The 23,369-nt window shown below is 35.8% G+C and overlaps 1 protein-coding gene across 10 annotated transcripts in view; it reads left to right on the top strand.

The window, feature by feature from the left end:
* The window catches only part of EDEM3 (ER degradation enhancing alpha-mannosidase like protein 3), a 69,408-nt gene that overhangs the window by 2,756 nt on the left and 43,283 nt on the right, over positions 1-23,369 (top strand). For 9 of the 10 annotated variants that reach the window (XM_045452669.1, XM_045452668.1, XM_045452673.1 and 6 more), the window contains exons 2-5: positions 2,719-2,764; positions 17,078-17,178; positions 17,703-17,742; positions 22,603-22,715. In XM_045452669.1, the coding sequence (XP_045308625.1) occupies positions 2,719-2,764; positions 17,078-17,178; positions 17,703-17,742; positions 22,603-22,715 (300 nt within the window). The remainder of the gene's footprint in view (positions 1-2,718; positions 2,765-17,077; positions 17,179-17,702; positions 17,743-22,602; positions 22,716-23,369) is intronic. The other variant, XM_045452674.1, reaches the window with a different exon arrangement.

Genomic DNA, 23,369 nt, shown 5'->3' with positions numbered 1-23,369 from the left:
TGAACTCTGATTCATTAGGTTTACCTGTATGATTTTTTTTTTTTTTAAGCCCAAATAATGATTTATGATAAAAAGCATAAAATGCCCCACCCTTTTTCCTATCCTACCAAGCCAAACTGATGATACAGACTGGAATTATCACTAATAGTAAAGAGTTGCTCAATTGCTTACAGTTTATGGAATTTTTACTTGGTCATATGTAGTCTTATCCTTCCTGGAATACATTGTTTTTTTGTTTTTGTGATTTAAATATTACAGCAGTTGTTAATGTTCTCTTTTCATTAAAAAGAAAGTAGAAATGCAGTTTCTATAGCACATTGGCAGGCAGTGTAATTTTAGATAAAGCTGACTTACAAAAATTATTTTAAAGCGAAGAAAAAGACATAATGTTTGAACTATGGATCTGATTTCCAACATATTTTTATTCACTTGTTGAATAGATATAAAACCATCTTAGAGACATTTTTTTCTGTTGAGTATAGTTATCTACCATTCTGTATTTAAATATGACTTTGTAGACTTACGTGTTTAAGTAGGAGAGAGAGAGCACTGAACTGGATATTAAATATCTCCGCTTTGAAGTATGTGTTGTGAAATCTGACGATCATGTACTGCATAAATGTAAGGGTTGGAAAATAACACGTTCTCATATGCAGTCGTGATTTATTCATAATCATGAAAATCAAGGGCTTACGAAGTTTGGGTTACCGAGTTACAGTTTATGTTATCTATAACGCGTGTGTCTGGGCAGTGCCATTGCCAGTTAAAGGAATTTGTACCTCTTGACAATAATCTTGTATTAATTCCATTTCGGTGAAAGGAAGAAGGATTTCCTTATTCCATTTGTTGATACCAGTGCTTGAAAAGAAAATCTTAACATTGTTTTTGGTTGTTTATTAGCTAATTTGAGAGATCTTTATCATCTGTAATATAATAAAGAAATGTATGGAAGAATTCTTTAAGATACTCCATAGTTTTCTGAGATAACTTGGTCCATATTCTGTCATACATATAAACACATACAGAATTAATGTGTTAGCAAAGCGATAAGATCTTGTTTTAAATGATTGTTTTAAAATGATTATTCATAAAAAGTTTGCCAGGCCTTATTCAGTTTATAAGTTTGAGTGTGCTTGATTTTGCTGGTCATTATAGCCAGGATCTGGAAATTAGTTCTTTTCTGTCTGCTAGCTTTATTATTACCAGTGTTTCATTATCCATGGTTACAGTTTTTAAAATGAGAATTTCAACATAACAGGAAGTAAAATAAAATTATACCCAGCCATTTTCTCTGACACATTCTTCAGTTCTTGCTATTAGTGATTGGAACTTTGGGAATAATAGCATTAATAAAAGATTACCGAATTATTTTTCCTTTGCTAATTATTTAGATATTTGGCTTTGTCAAACCATAACATTAAATGTAGAACAAGGCCAGCTGGGTGGCTCAGTTGGTTAAGCGGCTGACTTTTGATTTCAGCTCGGGTCATGATCTCACAGTCCTGAGGGACTGTGAGATCGAGCCCTGAATCAGGCTTTATGCTAGGCTGGGCCTGTAGCCTGCTGAAGATTCTCTCTCCCACTCTTTTTGCCCCTCACTTGTTTGTGTGTGCGCTTTGTGTGCTTTCCTGCTCTCTCTCAAACAAACAAACGTAAAACATTTACAGTTTTTTGTATAGTTGTCAAGACCCCAAACTTGAGAGTGTTTAATTGAAAGACTAGTTAGTTGGTCCAGACAGTACAGATTTTGACTTAGTAAATCTGATGTGGGGATCAGATAGCTCCATTTTAAACAGTCATCTTGGGGATTTTAAGACACAGAGATAGCCAAAACACACAAATTTCTTTTTGAGGATTATTTTTCTCATTTTATTTATTTTTTTGATGTTTATTTTTTGAGAGAGAGAGACAGAACAAGCAAGGGAGGGGCAGAAGGAGACAGAGGATCAGAAGCAGGCTCTGTGCTATCCAGCTGTCAGTGCACAGCCCAATATGGGGCTCAAATTCACGAACCTTGAGACCATGACCTGAGCTGAAGTAGGATGCTTAACTGACTGAGCCACCCATGTGCCCCTATTTTTCTCATTTTAGAGATGAATATTATTTATTTGACTGTTGACAGTTTTTTAAAGGAGCAGAGAGTACATCGTAAAATCATAAAATTGGTCTTTTGAAAGTGTGAACAAATATGTATTAATAAATATGTATTAAAGTAAGCATTAGTGATTTTATTTAAAAGGGAAAGTAGAAGCTGTTCGAGTACTGTTATTTCATATCCTTACACACCCACCCCTCTCTTGCTAGTGTATATATACTCTATATAAGCAATAAATGGTAACAATTCTTTTGGAGGTCTCCAGCAATATTCTTCCTTTTAAGACAGATATGTTAAATAATTTTTTTAAGAGGTAATTGTTTTTCAGCATCAGACTTCCTTCTCTGTGCACGGCATCCATCATTTATCAGTTTTCTCAGGGAACATAAGGTAAATTTTACATAAATTGCTAGGAATAGTCAAAGTTTGGCCTAGCCCTGTGTGGTTCATGAAAGCTTGTCTATTCACACTGATGTATTTCTTGACTCTGTTTATGTCTTTTTCTAACTGTTTTTTTCTTTTGTTTTTTAATTGGTGCACGTTTATGAAGGAGCTGTAGCTTTTTGAAAAACAGTAAATAGAATGTTCTTAACTTTTTTCTATTTCTGCTCTTTTAAAATTAGGAATCAAGTACTGGAAATGTTTGATCATGCTTATGGTAACTATATGGTAAGTAAAAGTCTTATCTTGACATAATTTATGTGAGCAGATGGTTGTATCAGCACAGTCACCTGGGAATTTTGAAACCTGAATTAATAGCACATTATCTTAAAAGAAGTTTTTAAAAAACAGTGCAAGCAGAGGCTAACAGTATTCCTGATAATTGGTTCTTAGAGGACCAGTTTATTAAATAGGTAAAAATTGAATTAGATTATGAAACTTTGTACTTAGGTTGTTTCCTTTGGTACTATCAACAGTGTTTATTGAGTAGCTAGATACTGTGGATGTACATGAATAAGATGTTCTCTCTGGCCTTCAGGGAAATTATTCTCTTAATTAAAAAAAAAACTGCAATATTACTTTATTACTCTGAAGAAAACCGTTGCTTAAAAGAGACAGAATATGACCTAGTTTCTGTCCAAATTTGTCTTCATAGTGGTCTTTGAATATATTTTGCTTTTCAGATACACTGATTTGTACTGTTGTAAATGTCTTAGTGTTCACTGGGGTTGAAATGGTTTCAGTTTTGCAAGATGAAAAAGTTATGGAAATCTGTTGCTCAACAGTGAATATACTTAATGGTACTGAACTTAAAAATGGTAAATTTTAGGGGCGCCTGGGTGGCGCAGTCGGTTAAGCGTCCGACTTCAGCCAGGTCACGATCTCGCGGTCCGGGAGTTCGAGCCCCGCGTCAGGCTCTGGGCTGATGGCTCGGAGCCTGGAGCCTGTTTCCGATTCTGTGTCTCCCTCTCTCTCTGCCCCACCCCGTTCATGCTCTGTCTCTCTCTGTCCCAAAAAAATAAATAAAAAACGTTGAAAAAAAAAATTAAAAAAAAAAAAATGGTAAATTTTGTGTTACATGGTTTTTTTCTTTTTATCACAATTAAAAATTTAAGGGGCGCCTGGGTGGCTCAGTTGGTTAAGCGTCCAACTTCAGCTCAGGTCATGATCTTGCAGTTTGTGAGTTTGAGCCCTGCGTCAGGCTCTGTGCTGACAGCTTGCTCACAGCCTGGAGCCTGCTCTGGATTCTGTCTCCCTTTCTCTCTGCCCCTGCCCTGCTCACACTCTGTCTCTCTCAAAAATAAATAAATATTTTTTAAAAATGAAAAAAAGAAAAAAATTAATACCCAGGTGCTTGGGTGGCTCAATCAGTTTAGCATCCGACTTTTGATTTCAGCTCGGGTCGTGATCCCAGGGTTGTGGGATCGAGCCCTACATCAGGCTCTGTACAGAGCATGAAGCCTGCTTAAGATTCTGCCCCTCTCCCCTGCTCATGCTCTCTTTGTCTTAAAAAAAAAAAAAAAAAAAAATGAATCCCCACACAGTACAGGGGAGCCATTTGGGGGACAGTAGGGCTGAGGGGGTTGTAACTGCCCCCCTACTTCTCCGTGCCTCTTTCCCCTTAATACAATGATCTTAGACTCCAGGGAAAAAGTGTTTAATTTCTAAAAAGATGAACTAGCAGGGCAAATTTGAGAGTTGAAAGAAAATTTTCTGGGTAAATGTGTGTCATTTTGAAAAGAGTAATCAAATTGTTCTGAGAATACTTACGACTTTGTTTTTATGTTTTAAAATATGCTAGCAGATTTTCTTTTAACATGAAGGCCTATGAAATATAGTTGGGAAAAGTTTGGCAAAGAACTCATTTTGATTCTGCTTTAAGTATTTTACAACTGATTCTGTGAATCCATTTTTACATTATATATTACCCAAATATCTTCATATATTAACATCTTTATAAACATCTAAGTACATACATACTTTATGCATTTTTGTATTGTTTCAGCATGTTTTATATTTGATACTTCCTGTTTCTTTCTATAGTGCACATTTTAAAATGTTTTTTTAAAAAAAAATTTTTTTTTTTAAATGTTTATCTTTGAGACAGAGGGAGACAGAGCACAAGTGGGGGAGGGCAGAGAGAGAAGGAGACACAGAATCTGAAACAGGCTCCAGGCTCTGAGCTGTCAGCACAGAGCCCAATGCGGGGCTTGAACCCACGAACCGTGAGATCATGACCTGAGCCGAAGTCGACGCTTAACCAACTGAGCCACCCAGGCACCCCACATTTTTTTTTTTTTTTTTAATTTTTTTTTCAACGTTTATTTATTTTTGGGACAGAGAGAGACAGAGCATGAACGGGGGAGGGGCAGAGAGAGAGGGAGACACAGAATCGGAAACAGTCTCCAGGCTCCGAGCCATCAGCCCAGAGCCTGACGCGGGGCTCGAACTCACGGACCGCAAGATCGTGACCTGGCTGAAGTCGGACGCTTAACCGACTGCGCCACCCAGGCGCCCCGGCACCCCACATTTTAAAAGGTTTTTTAGAAAATAATGGTAATGAAGTTTCGGGTATTTTTGCAATATTGAAAACACAGTTTTAAATTCATATCTAAAGCTCTTGGCCATTTCCTTAATATTTCTTTCAAAATTATTTCTCTCTGGTTAATTCTATTTGAGCCAAGCATAATTTAAAAAAGCTAGGCTAATAGTTTTGAGGTGGTCAAACGGACCCATGCTATACCCTCAAACCTTAGTCATCTCATAAATGCATACTTTTGGTTCCAAAGTTGAATAGCTGGATCAATCCAGTACATTTCTTTTTTAGAGTTTGTTTGTTTGTTTATTTTATTTTTGAGAGAGGGAGAGAGAGAGAGCAGAGTGTGAGTGGGGGAGGGCAGAGAGAGAGGGAGACACAGAATCCGAAGCAGGCTCCAGGCTCTAAACTGTCAGCACAGAGCCCAACGCAGGGTTCAAACTCATGAACCGTGAGATCATAACCTGAGCTGAAGTCTGACTGAGCCATCCAGGTGCCCCAGTTTAGTACATTTCACCGTGAAGAGGATCCTGTCTTTGTAAATCACAGTATCTTTAATGTCTCTTTTTAGGTAAATGGCAGAAAGTTTTGTCAATACATTTTTTCCTATTATAGAATGCACCGTAGTAAGTGGGTTTATAACAAAGCAGACACTGAGAACAGCTCTCAGAGGACTTCCTGGTGTAGTTCCTATTTATTGGATCCTACCTGGGAAACTTTGGTATACCTGCCTACTTATAAGATCTAAAGGAGAGGGATTTCAACCCCAAAGATTGGGAACTCCTGGAATTAACACTGTCTTCCATTTTTCTGGTGGATCCACACCCATCTGCAATCCACCGCAATAGATATTTTTATCATTTATTTATTTATTTCTCCGTTTATTTATTTCAAGAGAGACAGAGTGAGCGGGAGAGGGACAGAGAGAGAGGGAGAGAGAGATCTGAGGCATGGATCCAAGCCCGATGCGGGGCTTGAACTCACGAACCATGAGATCATGACCTGAGCCAAAACCAAGAGTCGGACACTTAACAGACTGAGCCATCCAGGTGCCCCTGCAATAGATATTTTTAAACGTTCAACTCTTTTACAAGATGAGTGACTTTTGTAATGTACTTATGCTCAGTTTATGTGAAATTTGTAACATAAGATTTGGTCTAGAATTCTCACTTCCCCTTTTCAAGTTCTGAGCTAACCTGAAACAGTTCTAAAATATTAAATAGAGACCAGGTGCTCTATATTTGTTATTTGAAGTCAGTTGAAAATTTTTTCCAGTTATTGTACTCAAACAGTATTAGCTTGCTGTAGAGCAAAAGTATATAGATTTTGGAATTAGATGGATTTGAGTTCTAATTCTTTCCTGGCTAGTTAACAGCTGGGACCCTAAACAGATCATTTAACCCTCTGAGCAATGTCTTCCTATGTAGCCTGTAAGATGGTTGAGAACAGGGATCATTTTATTATGATTAATATTATGATTAATAATATGATTTTAATGAATTTTTAATAAATTCATCTTTTATAGGTCTTGTGCCTAAAATCATGCCTGGTACACAAATGCTTACTTATTTAATTTTTTTAAAGAACCGAATTGTATTCTTGTCAAGATGTAATCAAATAGTGGGGTTTTTTGTATTTGATTATTATGATATATCTTTGCCTCATAAATTCAAAGAAATCATTTAACAAGCTTCATTAACGATATGAGTTTATGGTGAATTTTGGGATCTAGAAGTTTACTTCTTTTGTTGTAGTTAGTTGCCTACTATGCCGAAATATAAAATGCCTGGCATATAGTGGACTGTTAATAAGTGTTGAAATCTTTTCATTTCTCACTAGTCCTTCTTAATGTTACTCTCCATTCTAGTGCACGTTTAGAGCAATTCCTTTTAACTTCCTTAGTTCATAGGAAAACAGTATTTTCGAAAGAATACAATATAAAGAGCAAGTGAGACGTCTGGAAATGGGACAGGACACCGTAAGGTAGCTGTGTCACCTGCCAGCTGGGTTGCAATGAGACAGTTAACTAATCTCCCTGAGCCTGTTTTCCTCATCTCTCTCCAGTGGTTATTGCCTGCCCCACACTGCCATTGTAAGGATTAAACAAGTTAATGTCATTCAAGTGCATAGAACTAGTGTCAGGCAAATAGGAAGCCCTGTATAAGAGTTTGCTGTTATTGTTACTAATACTATCATTATCCATTCTCTGCCTGAGATTGAAATTGCCCTCCTAAACTTCATCTAGATTCTAAACTCGTTCCTCGGATTGTGATTAGAACTTCTTTAAAACACACATTCTTTTCTGTTCTAGGCATGTACCCTTTGAGCTTATTTTTTTCCTTTCCTTGTTTTTGTTTTTGTTTTTGTTTTTGGATTCCCCAAGTTCTGCAAATGTTATTTTTCAATAGCAGTGCCCCGCCAGCTTTAGGTAGGGCAATACAACTCTGCCATCTTTTGTTATATCCAGGCATTTTCTGATTTTAAATATTTTAAAACCAAAATATTTTATCAATATTGGTTTAATATTAATATAATAACAGCTATGTTTGATGTATCTCTAGTCCCAATCAGACTGCAGTTCATCCACAGTAAATTGCACAGATGGCTTTCTTTTCCTCCCAAATAACATGAAATTTGATGTTTGTTTTGGCAGTTCTTGTGTGGCCTAATTTAACCTCAGACCATAGCCACTCTAGCACTTCTGTTAGTATGTTTTTAGTATTTGTGTTGAGGTTAGTTTGCAGATTAAGTTAGACAACAAAATGGCGTGTATTTAGGCCACCAAATGCAGAACCGTTTTGGATCTGAGCTCTTTGACCTGATATTTGTCTCCTGAGGTTTTTCCTGTTACTGTAGACAACTCAAACTGTTACAAGTTGTAAAAAAAACAAAACAAAACAAAAAAAACCTGTTCTTTGGTAGAGCCCTAAACATTACAAATAAACTTTAAAAGAGTTGGTAAGAACAGTTTCTTGTAACTCAGTGGAATCATACCTAATAACCACTTTTAAGCTTGATTTTGTGAGAGCACGGTTCAAAGAAACAGTAGATTAGTCCTTATCATTGGAACCAAAGGAACTGTTTTAAAGCGTAACTTCCTTAAAAATTTCTAGATTTGTGTAAGTTTTCTTAGAATTACTTTTTTCCCCTAATACTACTTTCTTTAAACATTTTTTATTGTGGTAAAAAGTATCATAAAATTTACCATATTAACCATTTTTAAGTGAACATTTCTATGGCTTGAAGTATATTCAGCATGTTGTGTAACCATTACTATCTGTTTCCAGAACGTCTTCATGTTCCACATTGGAAACTCTGTACCCGATGTTTTCTTTTTGATAGTTTGCTCATCAAAAAGAGTAATTCTGTAAATAAAGTACTTTTTGAAAAGCAGTGCTAATGGCTGGGAGGAGGTAAGTTAGGAGCTTAAATGTGCCTTTTTTGTGTGTAGAGGAGTGTGGGACTACCTTTTTGTTAACCAGTGTTCCTTGGTCTGTACTTCTAGAGCATCCTAAAACTGCCAAAATGACAAATTCTGTAGTGTTCTCTTGTGATATTTTATCATGACACTCTGATACTCTATATAGGACTTTAACTCGGTAGAACACAGGTTTTTTTTGTTTGTTTGTTTAGTTAGGTATAATTTATAGACAAAAATCTTTAAGTGCACAATTCTGAGTTTTGACAGTTGTATACATTTGTTTAATGACCACCACAGTCATGACATATGACATTTTGGTCACAAAGCTTCCTCGTGTTAACAGTGAGTTCCTTTTCCACACCTCTGACCTCCGGCAACCCCTGTGATCTGCTTTCGGCACAACAGTTTTTCCTCTTTAGGAGTTCATATAAATGGCATCGTATAGAATATAGTCTTTTGATTCAGATTTCTTTTGTTTAACATGATGCTTTTGAGATTTTATCTATGTTGTTGGATATACCGTAGTTCTATTTGTTGCTTAACCGTAGTTCCTATTTGTTGCTTAATAGTATTCAGTTGATTTGATAGAACACATTTGTTTATCCACTCACCAATTGATAAATAAATATTAGGCTTGTTTCTGGTGTTTGGCTACTATTAAAAAGACTGCTGTGAAAATTTGCTATGCATGCAAATTTTTATAAGGACATATATTTTCATATATTTCCCAACTAGGAACGGGATTGCTAGGTTATATGAGAATATGTTTGACTTAATAAGGACTGCAGGGGTGCCTGGGTAGTTTAGTTGGTTAAGCATCCAACTGTTGATTTCGGTTCAGGTCACAAGCTCATGGTTTGTGAGTTCGAGTGCTGCGTCAGGCTCTATGCTGGCAGTGCAGGGCCTGCTTGGTATTCTCTGTCTCTCTCTCTCTCTGCCCTTCCTCCACTTGTACTCTGGTCTCTCTTTTTCTCAAAAATAAAATGAACTTAAAAAAAAAAAAACAAAAAACTACAGAACTTCCCTAAAGTGTCTGTAATATTTTGTATTCCCCCACCAGCAATGTATAAAAGTTTCTGCATCTTCCCCAGTGCGTTGTATTTTCAGTCCTTTTAATTTCAGCCATTCTAATGGGTATGTAGTGGTATGTTCTTGTGATTTTAATTTGACTTTTCCTGGTAACGGGTGATGCTGAAAATCTTCCTGTGTGCTTAGTATATCTTTTTTTAGTGAAGCCTCTGTTCATATCTCTTGTCTATTTTAAAATCAGGTCATTTGTCCTGTTATTGCTGAGTCATAAGAGTTATATATCATGGATATCCTTTCTCACCTATATTACATATCACAGATATTTTCTCCCTATATGTGCTTTGCCTTTTCATTTTCTTAACAATGTCTTTTGAAGGGCAAATGTTTTAAATTGTGATCAGTTTTCTTTTTTTCTTTTACATGCTGCCTAAAAAATCCTTGCCTAGACCAGGATCCCAAAGATTTTCTTGTTTTCTTCTAGATGATTTATAATTTTAACTTGTTCATTTAGATCTATCACTCATTTTGAATTAGTGTTTATATATAGAATGAGGTGAAGGTAAATTTATATTTTTTTCTATGTGGATATCCAATTATTCCAGCACTGTTTGTTGAAAGGATATCCTTTTATCACTGAATTACTTTGATATCTATATAAAATTAGTTAACCATATGTGCATGTATTTTTTCCCATTGATCTGAATATTTTTATACTAATATCACACTGTTGTAAGTGTGATATTAAGTTGTGAAATCAGGCAATGTAAGTCTTTTAGCTTTTTGTTCTTTTTCAAAATTGTTTTGGGTATTCTAGATTCTTTGCATTTCTGTATAGATTTTAGCATCATATTGTCAATTTCTACAAAAACGCCTGTTGAGCTATTGATTGGGATTATGTTGAATCTATGGCTCAATTTAGGGAGTTTGACTTAACAATATTGAGTCTTCTATTCCACGAACATGGTTTCCATGTCCATTTATTTTGGTCTTATTTAATGTCAACAGTCTTTTGTAGTTTTCGGTATACAGGTCTTATACATCTTTTATTAAACTTACATATATTTCATATATTGATGCTTTTGTAAATTGTAGTTTTTCAGATTTGCTTGTCCAGTTGTTCACTGATGTTATACAGAAATACAATAACTTTTTGTCGGTTGATCTTTGTATCCTGCAACCTTGCTAAACTCACCTGTTATTTGTAGTAGTTTTTTGGGGGAAGTTCCTTAGGACTTTCTACATTGTCAATCACATCATCTGCAAAGAGACTTTTCCTTCTTTCCTTCTGATCTATGTGCCTTTTATTTCTCATTATTATTACAGTGGCTAGAACTTCTAGTATTAATTTTGAAAAGAAGTGGGAAGGTCCTTGCTTTTCTCCTAATCTTAGGGAGAAAGCAGTTAGCCTTCACTAGTAAGTATGTTAGCTGTTGGTTTTTCATAAGATGTCCCTATAATAGGTTGAGTAACTTTCTTCTCATTTCTAGTTTACTGAGAGTTTTCATCATTATGGAATATTGAATTTTGTCAAATGCTTTTTCTAAATCTATTGATGTAATCTTCCTAAAAAGTCTGTTAGTAGTAGGACTTTTCAACAACATTATTATTTATCATGTATTCATTTCATGTAACATTATTTCATAAGTTATAATTGATCAAAAACCAAATTGATTGATTTATTGGAAACTTTTTTCTCATGTAATTTTGAGTACATACTTTATGCTAAGATTCTGCTCTGTAGAGATTAAATCTTATGAGACAGCTGCACTTTTGTTGTTGTTACTTGTTTCTCCTCAGTGCTGAGAAACATTTCATAAAGTACACTCTGTAAGAGGACAACAAATGTTCAATGTGGGAAGTAAGTCTGATAGTTTAATAATTTAGCTAAATGAAATCCTGATACCTGAAAAATGTTTTAATAAGTGAATGTAGTGAACGAAAGAGAATAGGAAAATGTGGGGTGAAAAAGAACTGATAAACTTATGCAGTTCAATCAGTAATTAGCATATGCTGTCAGTATGTGGGAGATGGTATATTAAATATCAGTTCATTTTTGGGGGGAGGAATACCTTATCTGCCTCAAGGAGGGAGGTATTTAAGAAGAAGGATATGGAATACGACATTTTAAAAATGTGTATAGCTTTGGAAATTAAATAGGTTTGATATTTTTAATAACTCACTTTTATAAATAATGCCTTTGATGTTTTTAGGAAAATAAAGACTCTTCCCTTTGTTTTCAGAATTGGTTTTACTAAAGTCAGTGTTTGATGCTGCTTTGACTTGAGTATTTTAGAGCAGGGTTCTGTCACCTCAGTGCCCTCGTAAATTTAAACTCTGATATGGAGGGCCTACTCTGTTTTGTTTTGTGTATTTGCTCTTGCTTTTAGCTAGGCACATGTTCTACTTAATTTGTGTAGGACTCTTTTCTCACCTGAGTTTTATTTCTGAGTGATAATCGTTAAGTGTGTTTCGTGGTTCTGTGTCATAGCAGTATGAAGTAGTTATCCCTTGTTCTGGCAACATATTGTGAAGAGAAAGTATTCCTGTACCTCAAATAGACAGGATGTTTGAAGTGTAATCATGGCTGCTTATTTGCCACATATGCACTGCTCTGGATTTATGCAAACCAACTGTAGTTCACTTTGTGGTCAACCCAAAGAAAAGGCTGTGGTTTTGTTTTTATCCTTAATCTTGAAATAGGGGGGTGTGAAGTATTTTTACATCTGGTTCAAAGCTCCCTAATTTGATTATTCTGCTTATAATTGCTATTAATGTTTTTCTTATCTAGATAAGCCTAGGGTTTGAGTTTCATATTTAATTTCAGACAGAGGTGTTTGCACATGTATGTGTTTTTGTGAAACCCTAAAAATAGTAGTATGAAGGCTTCTAAGCGGTGGTTTCGGTAGTAAGGAACTCTTTACAGTTAACATTTGAATGATCTCTTACAAAGTTGCAAAATACCTTGGCAAGCTGAAAAAGATACCACTTTTTTTTAGTTACTTCTAATTGTTTATGTGCTAAATAGGAAAGTTAAGCAATCAAAAATAGTATGCATTCTGGGAAATCATAGTTCTGTTGGGATTAATACTAAAAAAGAAATTAGGAGCTTAATATGTTAAAAGATCTATAAAAGTTATTAGAAATTTATGCTAAAAATTTTATGTAATACTAAAATTACAATATGTTCAATTCAGAAATTAGTAGCTGCATGTGGATTCTAATTATAGTGCAAGCAGTTGTTGTCTGGAATCCTTTCCTCAGGAAATGAATCATTATGGAGCACTGCACTTTTTTAAATACCTGAAGGGTTGCAGTCTTCAGTGCTTTTTGTATTCTTTAGCCTACTTTATTATTTTTTTGTCCTTCCTTTTCTGTTTAACCATGTGTTTAGTGTTCCTATCCTTTATTCTGTTTTTCTGCTGCTATGGATTTGGAATATAGATAACTGAGTTTAGTGAGAGGCAGTAGGATAGAGTTGGACGTGGAATTGGGAGTTTTTCTGCTGAACTTCAAGAATTAAGAACCATAGGGGCATACAAGTACAGGACATACAGGTCATTCAAAAAAGGGTCGGACTAGTCTTAGAAACTTTGCCATAGCCATACTCAATGCAAGAAGGTCGTAGAACAGTATCCTCAGATTTCTGAAGGAAAGAAAATACATCTCAAGCATTTTATAAACATTTTATTTTTCAAGTGTAAGACAAGAGACATCCTAACCCAGGAATACCAGAGAAGTAACAACACTGTTGACACTCTTTTCAAACCGACAAACAAACACCTATCTGAGGACAAGTCCAGGCAACCAATAGCTGAATCAAAATAAAAAGTCAGGAATGGAGAAGCCGCAGAAAAATGGTGTGTGTTGACTACTACTTAAGGTAAAATTCTAATACTAGCAACTGTGAGAATTATGGTTCTAGACCAGAATAGAAATGTTATAAACATCCTAAAATCTTTGTCAAAACATTTAAAATTCTTGTGGAACCTGGGTAGCTCAGTCGGTTAAGCGTCCAACTTCAGCTCAGGTCATGATCTCACGGTTTGTGAGTTTGAGCCCCATATCAGGCTCACTGCTGTCAGCATGGAGCCTGCTTTGGATTCTGTGTTCCCCTCTCCCTCTGTCCCTCCACTGCTCATGCTCTCTCTCTCTCAAAAATAAATAAACGTTTAAAAAAAAAAAACATTTAAATTCTCTTCTAATGGTTATAAGTATACAGAGAAGATTTTAAAATAGCAAAACTCATATTCAAAATATTAGAGACTTTGCAAATTGAAGTGTCACTTCTTTGCAAAAGCTAACAAGAGGATCTGGTAGTTCTTGCCTGGCTTGCCTTCATCTCACTGTGTGACCTAAAATAACAGAGCACCCATCTTCTGTGCGCGGTGGTGAATTGTCCCCCTTTCAAAATTTGGATCCGTTTGAAAAATTGTACCCTTTGCACTACGTACCCTGAAATACCTCTGGGAATTTCTTTAATGGGAAGCGTTGTGCAGGTATCATTTCCCTTGTGACATCTTCACCCTTTATGTCGCAACTACTTTCTTTATCTTTGTAGATAATTATGCCTTCACTCGGTTCCTCCAGCTGTGTACCCGGCGTCTCTGGAGCGATCTGGTGTCCTCTACATTCCGTGGCCAGCTGTGCTATACCCCATTTACGTTCGGTTCCATTTGCATTTTCAGTGTCCTCATTTTTCATTTCTTTGCTGAACTTTCATCTCTGTTGGCTAATCTTTGTTGATGATCCATTTTTGTAAAATCATCAAACTGTCATGCACGATTACCACTGGCTGACAAGGAGACAACTGCACACTTGCTGTGCATGAACTGAAAAATAGATACACAGTGATCACATCACTGACAGACTTCGAAAGAAGTGTGTGGTTGATCACGGATCATGATGAGCATCTGTTACTTACATAGGGACTTGTGGACCGAAGAACTGGCACCGAAGTTTGTGTTTTGTGCACCTACTGCAGTTAATATACATACGGTGGTTGAAGTTTGAACCATGTTGTTGAGGGTTTATTTAAATAAATTACAGAAACTTGTATATAGTGAAAGCGAAGACCGCCTATAATAACATAATTGACAAAAATCCTAAATTGAATGGGGAACAGTATGAATGTATTAATCCTATTATTCTTGTCAGGGAGTCAGTAAATACTGTCTGAAATTGAAATACATGAGCACAGTGATCTAACCTCTAAATGTTTTTCATAATCATGTCATTAATTTTACAGGAATCTTTTAGGGACTGTCCCCTAGAGAAGAAAATATAAAGTTCAGCAGGTCTTTCTGGTTTCTGTCCTTTTCTGTTAAGACCTGTAGCCATTAGGTGGGGATGTGCCAGTCAAATTTCACTGAGGCAACTATCCAACTTACAGAACCTACCTCTGGCTTGCGGCCATGTGTGCAGGGCCAGTTCCATCAACTCTCATACCCTTTGGGCATTAAAATAATTCCCACTAAAGCCTCTGTTTATTTCTAATGCCCATGTTGTGGTCACTGCAGCTTCATCTTCTGTATCCCATTATTCACTTTTGGTACTTGAGAATTTCTTTTCTTGTTCTCAAGCTCAGCTGTGTATTTAAAATAATTGAGGGGTGCCTGGGTGGCTCAGCCAGTTGAGGGTTTGACTCTTGATTTTTGCTCAGGTCATGATCTCACCATTTGTGGGCTCGAGCCCCACATCTGGCTCTGTCTGCGCTGACATTGCAGTCTGCTTAGGATTCTCTCTGTCTCCTCTCTCTGCCTCTCCCCTGCTCGGGCTCTCTCTGTCAAACATACATACATACATACATTAATACATACATTAAATAATTTAACACTGACACAACATTTCTGTGCGGTGTAATAAGAGGGAAGATTTTTTTTGCATGTGCTTTATTACCATCTAGATTAGAAATACTCTGTCATGGTCATTCTTAAAAAAAAATTCCTCTCAAAATAATATTGCAAACGTAAAATTCCTATTAATAACTATTAAGAAATGGGTGAAACCTATAGAAGAAAACTAAATTCATAAAAGAAGATCTGAAATAATGTAGTGACATTCCTAGATGGGAAGACTCAATTGTTAATGGTATCAATTCTCCTCAAATTAGGCTCTTCCAGTTAAAATTTCAGTGGACTTTTAAGAAAAATTGAAAGTTTTCCAGAAGAGTAAATTTGAAAAAGTAGTTAAGGAAATTTTGAAGAAAAATAATTTGGGGAGAGTAAATTGCTATACTAAGTAGCAAGGTATGGTGCAAAGATAAAGTAATCAAGATAATGGTCTGGAGCAGGAAACAGATCTGTAGGGCAGTAGAAGTAGGAAACAGGTCCGTCAAGCAAATCGGACTGTAGAACAAAATTGAGACTACAGAAACGTGTGTTTAGACAATTTTGAACTAATCTGTATTTCAAGCAATTAGGGAGAAGATGGATTGTTTAAAATGCAGCATTTAGAAAATTAGCTATTTTGGGGGGACAAACACAGTTAACGTCCCTATTTTATATCAAAAAGAGAATTAGATTCCAGAGGGAATTGGATCCTACATTGGATTGATCATCTCCTATGTTAGTGAGAGTATTATAGGGATGTAAATTAGGGATGTCTTCAGTTTGATAGGTATCAAAAATTAAATATTTATACCTTTGACCCATTGGATCTATTTCTAGGGATTTAATCTATAGAAATAAAAGCATATGTGCAAAAGATATATGCATATAGATGTTTATTGTAGCATTGTTTATATATTGTGAAAAATTGCATTCAACCTATATGTTCCTCAATAGAGGAATAAGTAAATTTTACTGTATCTATACTTTGGAATATTGTGAGGTACTATGAAAGGTAATAGGCTCTGGAGTCAGGTTGCCAGGTTTGAATTCTGGATTCATCATTTACTAGTTGCATGTCTGAGCTTACTTAACTTTTCTGGGCCTCAATTTTCTCATCTGTGCGAAAGGGATAATTGAATTTGTTTCAGAGGGCTGTGTGATAATTAAATGAACTAAACTGCACAGAACAGTGCTTAGAACATAAGAACTCAATAATAATAGTTAATATTAAGTGATCATTTTGCAGTTACTAAAAAAAAACCCAAAAAACCAAAAAACCCTAAAATTCTAGCACGGAAAAACTGCACTGTGATTTAAGTAAACAACTTTTAGAGCATTTTAGAGCAGTGTATGCATATGGCATGAGCAGCTGCTTGTAAATAAAATGTAAATTATATATGTGCATGTATTTTAATATATGTGGATACATTTGGAAGCATAAATGCCAGTCTTAACAGTAGTTACTCTGGGGAATGAGATTGGGTGGAACAGAAGCAGATTATCAGATTTTTAAAGAAATATTTTTTAGTATGGTTTTTTTTTTCCAAGCAGTTTTTCAAACATTTGTAACTAAAGTTTTTAAAAACAGATCCCATAGACTGTAAGAATAGTAGAACTTCTAACTTTTATCTTACCCTGTTTTTTTAATAACTGCAAGAAGGTTGTGTCCTGGGTGATGTTTGCTTTCTCTTATTTTTCTCAGTGACTCACTAAAATTTTCCTTGCAGGAACATGCTTACCCAGCGGATGAACTCATGCCTTTAACCTGCAGAGGTCGTGTTAGAGGCCAGGAACCAAGTCGGGGTGACGTTGATGACGCCTTGGGAAAGTGAGCATTAACGCAGTGGGTGGTGTGGCACCTCCTGGGTCCCAAGTCTCAGGCTTCCTAGATGTAGCTTACAGTTGTATTTCTGGGGATTGGTTAAATTTCAAGGACTGCTTTAAGTATTAACATTAAACTCTTTTATTTCCTTCTGTTATCTTTTATAAAAAATCAGTTTACCTCTTAAATCAGTGAAAAGTTGTTTGTTAAGATAACTTTTGAAATGTATATAAAGTCTACACATTATAAGGTGTTGATGCTTTAATGTTTTTATTTGCTTTAAAAAGAGTTAATGAATATTTTCATTTGAAAGATATGTAGATACACTGAACATTAAAATGTAATTAATGTTCAGGTTTTTCAGGTGCCTTCAGTGCTTTTTTATAAGTTACATTGTACTGTAGATGATCGGAAGTACTAGCTAATAGAAACTACCAGTCAATAAGGCATAGATACATCTTTAGTTAGAAATTCATGGATAAAGTATTCAGAACTCTAATGGTTTGTATCTCATTATACTTGTTTCTTAGATTTTCCTTGACACTGATTGATTCTTTGGACACTCTTGTGGTAGGTTGGATTCTTCTTGAATTTACTTATTTTATAAATTTCATAATATGTACACTCAAATATGAATACAGTCATTACACAGTAAATCTGAAGTAGAAGTTTCAGAATTTAAGGTGTTCTGCTTTCACACTATTGAGTTGATGATTTCACGTGAATGTCAAATGAAATTATGTAGAAATCATGAAGATAATGAAATAATTTGTAGATATGTCAGCTTATGTGATGGCACTTCTAATCAGGAAGGTTGCTTCCCTTTATACAAAGAGATTAAGAAAACACCATTGATATATTTGTTCCATGGCGTACTACAGTGATACTAAAATTGTTAAATTAGAATTCCTATAGGTTATGTTCATTTAAAAAAATTAATTTTTACCCAGCAGTGATTTTTGGCACTAAGTGATCACTTCTGGGCAATCCTTTTCAGGCTCATGGGATGCAAAATCATTTTAATTAATTTTGATTGGGGATGGTCTGTTATGACAGAGGAGAAAGATTGAGTTCTAGGTGTCATGATTTCTAAATACAATATCTTTCTAGTTTTCTACTTTTAGACCACTTACAGTGTAAAAGTAGGCTTGTTTCAGGATTTTCCTTAGGACATAATTCTCAGCTTTGAGTTAATATCTCAACTACTGATTAATATTTTAAAAAGCAAAACAAAAAATCTTTGGGGTGGCAGAAAATTTTCAGAACCAAGATTTTCTTCCCAGTATTGTTTCTGCGTTGTTCTTTCGCTAGGCATTTTCTTTTTCCTCGCCTCTGCATTCCCCGCCCCCCCTTTCACTTCCCTCCTTCTGTACCCAGAGGCACAAATTACCACTCTGGGAGGAACTAAGTGGTGTTATTTATTTGTAACTGTAGCTGGGTTATACTCTTCGCATGTACCTTGATTGACATGGAGTAAGCAAAGAGCAGTAGCTCTGTGTTAGGAAAGACCATAGGTGAAATTACATTTATTTCTCATTCTGTCAGCTTTATCCTTCCCTGTGGCAAGTTCCCCATCATCTCTCTGTAAGCTCTTAGTTGATTTTCTTGAACATGGATCTCAGATATCATATGCTGTAAAACATTTTTATCAGAAATAAAGGAAAAAAGGTGGTTTCAGTCTGTGTAACTTTCCCATATTTAGAAATCTGTTGGCCTCTAATTGAGTGGTCATTAATTATTACCCAGGTGATATCTTTCAGGTTTTGCCAATTATATACTTTGGCATCAGTTCTCAAAATATCGCAGCAGCAGCAGCAGCAGCAGCAGCATCACCTGACAACTTGTTAGAAGTGCAAAATTCTAGCGCCTCATCCCCAGACATACTAAATCAAAGTCTGGGAGTGAGGCCCAGTAGTCTGTTTTTTAACAAGCTCCCAGATGATTCTGATGTATGCTAAAGTTTGAGAAATACTGGATACTGATGCAGTGTTTTTTAAACTCCAACATACCACAAAGTCACCTGGGCACCTTGCTCATATGCAGATTCTGATCCAATAGACTGAAGCCAGGGCCCAAGAGTCTCTGTTTCTCATAAGCTGCCACTTGGTGGTGCTGCTATTGCTGGTTAGCTGACCGTGCTTTCGATGACACGGGTATAAACTTGAGTTCGGGCTCTTTGTACTGATGTATGTGACCTTAGCCAAATTATTTAACTTCTCTGGGTTCCTGTTTTCACCTCAGAAGGGCCTAGACTAGGCATTTAAGTTTCCTATTAACTGTAAGGGATTATTTCTTACTGATCTTTGGTTCAGATTCAGATAAGTAACTCTTATTCGTCTGTTTGTTGAAGCTATCCTCAAGAAGGGTTAAGAAGGAAGATTGATAAAGTCTTACAAATATTTAAAAAATGATACTTTATATAAACTCTTTAAATTTTAGTATTTTCAAGTAGGAATAACCTAAGTAACTTATTACATATCATCATAACTTCATAACACTATTTTAAACATTTTCTTTTTAATTTAAACAGAAGAATTAAAGTAGTTTAGAAAGGTTTTTTTCCTACATTTAAAAGGAGTGCTTTCTTGTACATTTCATCAATACATGTATTAATATTTCTAATTTACTTTGCCTTGACTTTGTGATTATTTATTTTGTGATTTATTTGAAAAATAAACATATGAACATAAAACTATTTTTATTTTGGTCATACCGTGATATGTTAAATAGAATTTCTTTTGTCCTAGTTTGATCATTCAATTTAACCTGTTCCTGATTCTAGCCACCTAGTTTCTATTGATGTAATGAAGCCAAGAACTAAAACTTTAAATTTATCTTAAAATTTTACATTACCATGAAATGTATAGAAAGAAAGATATCAAAATAAATTAAAGATGATGGGGGAAAGGAAGAGACCTGAATTCATCCTTTGTTATCACCTAGGAGCTTAAAAGGTCATCCACTAAGGGCGTCTGGGTGGCTCAGTCGGTTAAGCATCTGACTCTTGATTTCAGCTCAGGTCATGATCCCAGGGTCTTGAGATCAAACCCCTCATCAGGCCCAGCACAGAGTACAGAGCTTGCTTGGGATTCTTTCTCCCTCTCTTTCTCTCTGCCTCTTCCCTGCCCGTGCCCTCAACTCACTCTCTCTCTCTCTCTCTCTCTCTCTCAAAATAAATAAATAACCCATCCCATCAACCAGTAGAGGATTTGGAGTGAATTTTCTAATTATGGATCAAGAGACTTTTCACTTTTATTCTCCTTTGAAACAAATAACACTGGTCCAGTTCTTGGAAGTAGTTCTCAGGAGATAGACTCAGGAAGAAGAATAAGATTAACAAACGATACTAAGAAGTGTATGTGTGGGTGAGTGAAACAGTTGTGTTTTATTCTAAAAGTGATAAAGGTATGCATCTGCGCTCGTTGGCTGCAGAATTTACTTGGACTTGGAGACTGACAAGGAAAAGCAGTTAGTTTAAAACCAGGCTTCATAGTATATTTTACTCAGGACTTACCCTGAATTTTACTTTTATTTGAATTTTAGTCAAATTCTTATGGAATGTTTTATACTTAAATTAGACTTTTTAGTGAAAGTATCGAATCAGGTGAAAAAGCACTAGAAAACATTATCGAACAGAAAGATAAAACAATCAAGTGAAGGAAAACTGTTTTTCATGGATTTAGAGTCTAAATACCACATAATTGTGCACCTGTCACCGAACAATCTATCACAACCATAACTCAGGAAGCCAACAGCTAAGACCTGGCACACTGTCTTGACCAACCGCTCCCTCCTCGGGAATCCTGAGGGGGCTGGACAAATCAGAAACATAGCTCCTGGCTGGGTTTACCAACACTGGTGGCAAACAAACTCTGATACACTCTGAGAAGTCAATAACTCAAGAGAGAAGGGTTTGGAAAAGAGATTTATTTTGGGTGCCGACACCTGGGGGAGGTGGCAAGTATAAGCCTTACCTCTTGGTAAGTACAACTGACCTCTTGGCAGGCAAGATGGACACCTAGAATTTTATAAGGGGAGGTTGGGGAATGAGGTGGGGGGGGGGGGTACATGCGGGAGAACAGGCAGAGAGCTTGTGATCATGGGCGGGGGTCCGTAGGTGTTCAACTCATGATCATGGGCAGGGAAGGGGGCATGTAGGTTGTGGTCTTCTAGGCATCCCACTGATATCAGGGCTTTTCTGGTCTGGCACTTGGAATGTTCTGGTCATTGCAAAATGTCTTGTCAGTGACTCTAGAAAGTGCGATAAGAAATAAGCACAATGGGTTGTAGTTAGAACTTGAGTTAAGCGGTCTTGTCTATTTATGGTTTTAACTGTTGGCATCAGTAGTTGAGCCTGAGGGCTCACTGACACAGTTTTAATTGAGACTGAAAAAGCAACTATGAAATGCATTGGCCACTTTATGGAGCTTATCGCAAGAATCCATAGAATTCTTAGGATTCTAGATGCTCGTGGTAATAATAATTATAACAGCAATGATATTAAACACTTATTAAGTCAGGCACTCTACTGAAAGTACTTTATATATATTACTTAAGAAATCAGTCCTATGAGAGTAGGTATTTCTTCTTTTTATGGGTAAGGGAACAGACTCAGAGACAGAAGTCACTTGACTGAGATTATACAGGTAGGGAGTGAAAGAACCAGAGTTCAAATCAGGGCTTGCTCTTGATCACAACATTATACTCCTCCTCAATTAGGGCTCAGGGCATCCATGGATGAAGATGGCAGGTAGTGTTTGGTTTAGGATCAGTCATTCTCTGAAGGATGTGTTTGTTCTCTTACAAGAGTAAGCAACCTAGGAGCACCTGGGTGGCTTAGTCAGTTAAGCGTTGGACTCTTGATTTGAGCTCAGGTCATAATCTCATGGGTTGTGACACCAAGCCCTGCGTGGAGCTCTGTGATGACTACGGGGAGCCTGTTTGGGATTCCCTCTCCTCTGCCCCTCTCCTGCCTGCTTGCATGTATATATGCACACTGTCTCTCAAAAAATAAAAGTAAGAGTAAGCAACCTTTAAAATGATGTTTGGTGAATAGTTGATGTTTGGTAAAAAGTTTTCGAGTTGTTTTGACTTGGAAACCAAGTCAGTGAGATGAGTAGAGCTCATCTCATGCAGCTCTAGGTCATGGGTTATATATTAAGAAACTGGTTTTGTGATGACTCTTGTAAAGTCTTAATGATATTTTCATGTGTCTAAAAAAGAAGTGTATAAAGATTCCTTATAATGTAGGCATTTAATTTGGGGAGGGGGTTTAGATACCACATTTTTATCATAGGCTTGAGATAAACATTTTGTTTGTGTCACTTTTTAGAGTCTTAAGGTATTAATTTGCTTTTAGTAGCCATTCTAACACTATTTCTCTTTTACTTGGTGAAAAAGAACTTTATTTTCATAACTTTCTTCTCCTAGGTATTAAATAAAACTAAAGAATTTGAAGATGCAGTGAGAAAAGTTTTAAGAGATGTTAATTTAGATAATGATGTAGTTGTATCAGTCTTTGAAACAAACATCAGAGTTCTTGGGTAAGTATGTAAGACACTAAAGCTATAACTTTAATAACAGAAAAGCCTAGGGCATACTGTTTATTTCTTGATGATACTAAAGCAAGAAATTTCTTAAGTTTAAAAGATAAAAGTTGGGATATTATGAAACACAGAGGCTGTGAGATGGCCTTGCATTGTATCAGACACAGACAGCAGCAGGCTTTGGAAATAGTTGTAGACTCAAAGGTAATCTTGTAGACTCAAAGGTATGTTGTTAGAAAAAGGACTAGAGGATGAATATTTGCATATCAGCTATATCTCATGTTTTTTGCTAGTTTACATAGTTTGCTACCTTTAACCAATACCTCTTCAAGCCAAATGAAATTAAATGTATATTACCTTTCGACTAAACAACTTGAGATGTTCTTAGAACATTTAAAAATACTGAATTATAGGATTTATTAATTCAAGTTTCAATGTTATTAAATTTTTATATTTAATGGTTACTTTTATGCTATTGTAACATGTTTCCTTTTGTCAGATAAAGTGAGTCTTCTATTTAGGAAATATTTCACAGAGTTTATTAATCTATTACATTTAATACAGAGTGGGGAGGTTTTTTAATGTTATACTGTAAGAATTACAGATTTCATGATATAATTAAGTTAAATTTAAAATTTGTTAGAATCAAAT

This window comes from Leopardus geoffroyi, chromosome C3 (genome assembly GCF_018350155.1).
Source record: "Leopardus geoffroyi isolate Oge1 chromosome C3, O.geoffroyi_Oge1_pat1.0, whole genome shotgun sequence".
Lineage (NCBI taxonomy): Eukaryota > Metazoa > Chordata > Mammalia > Carnivora > Felidae > Leopardus > Leopardus geoffroyi.
The sequence above is the reverse complement of the archived record's forward strand: the minus strand, read 5'-3'. Positions and strand labels throughout refer to the sequence as shown.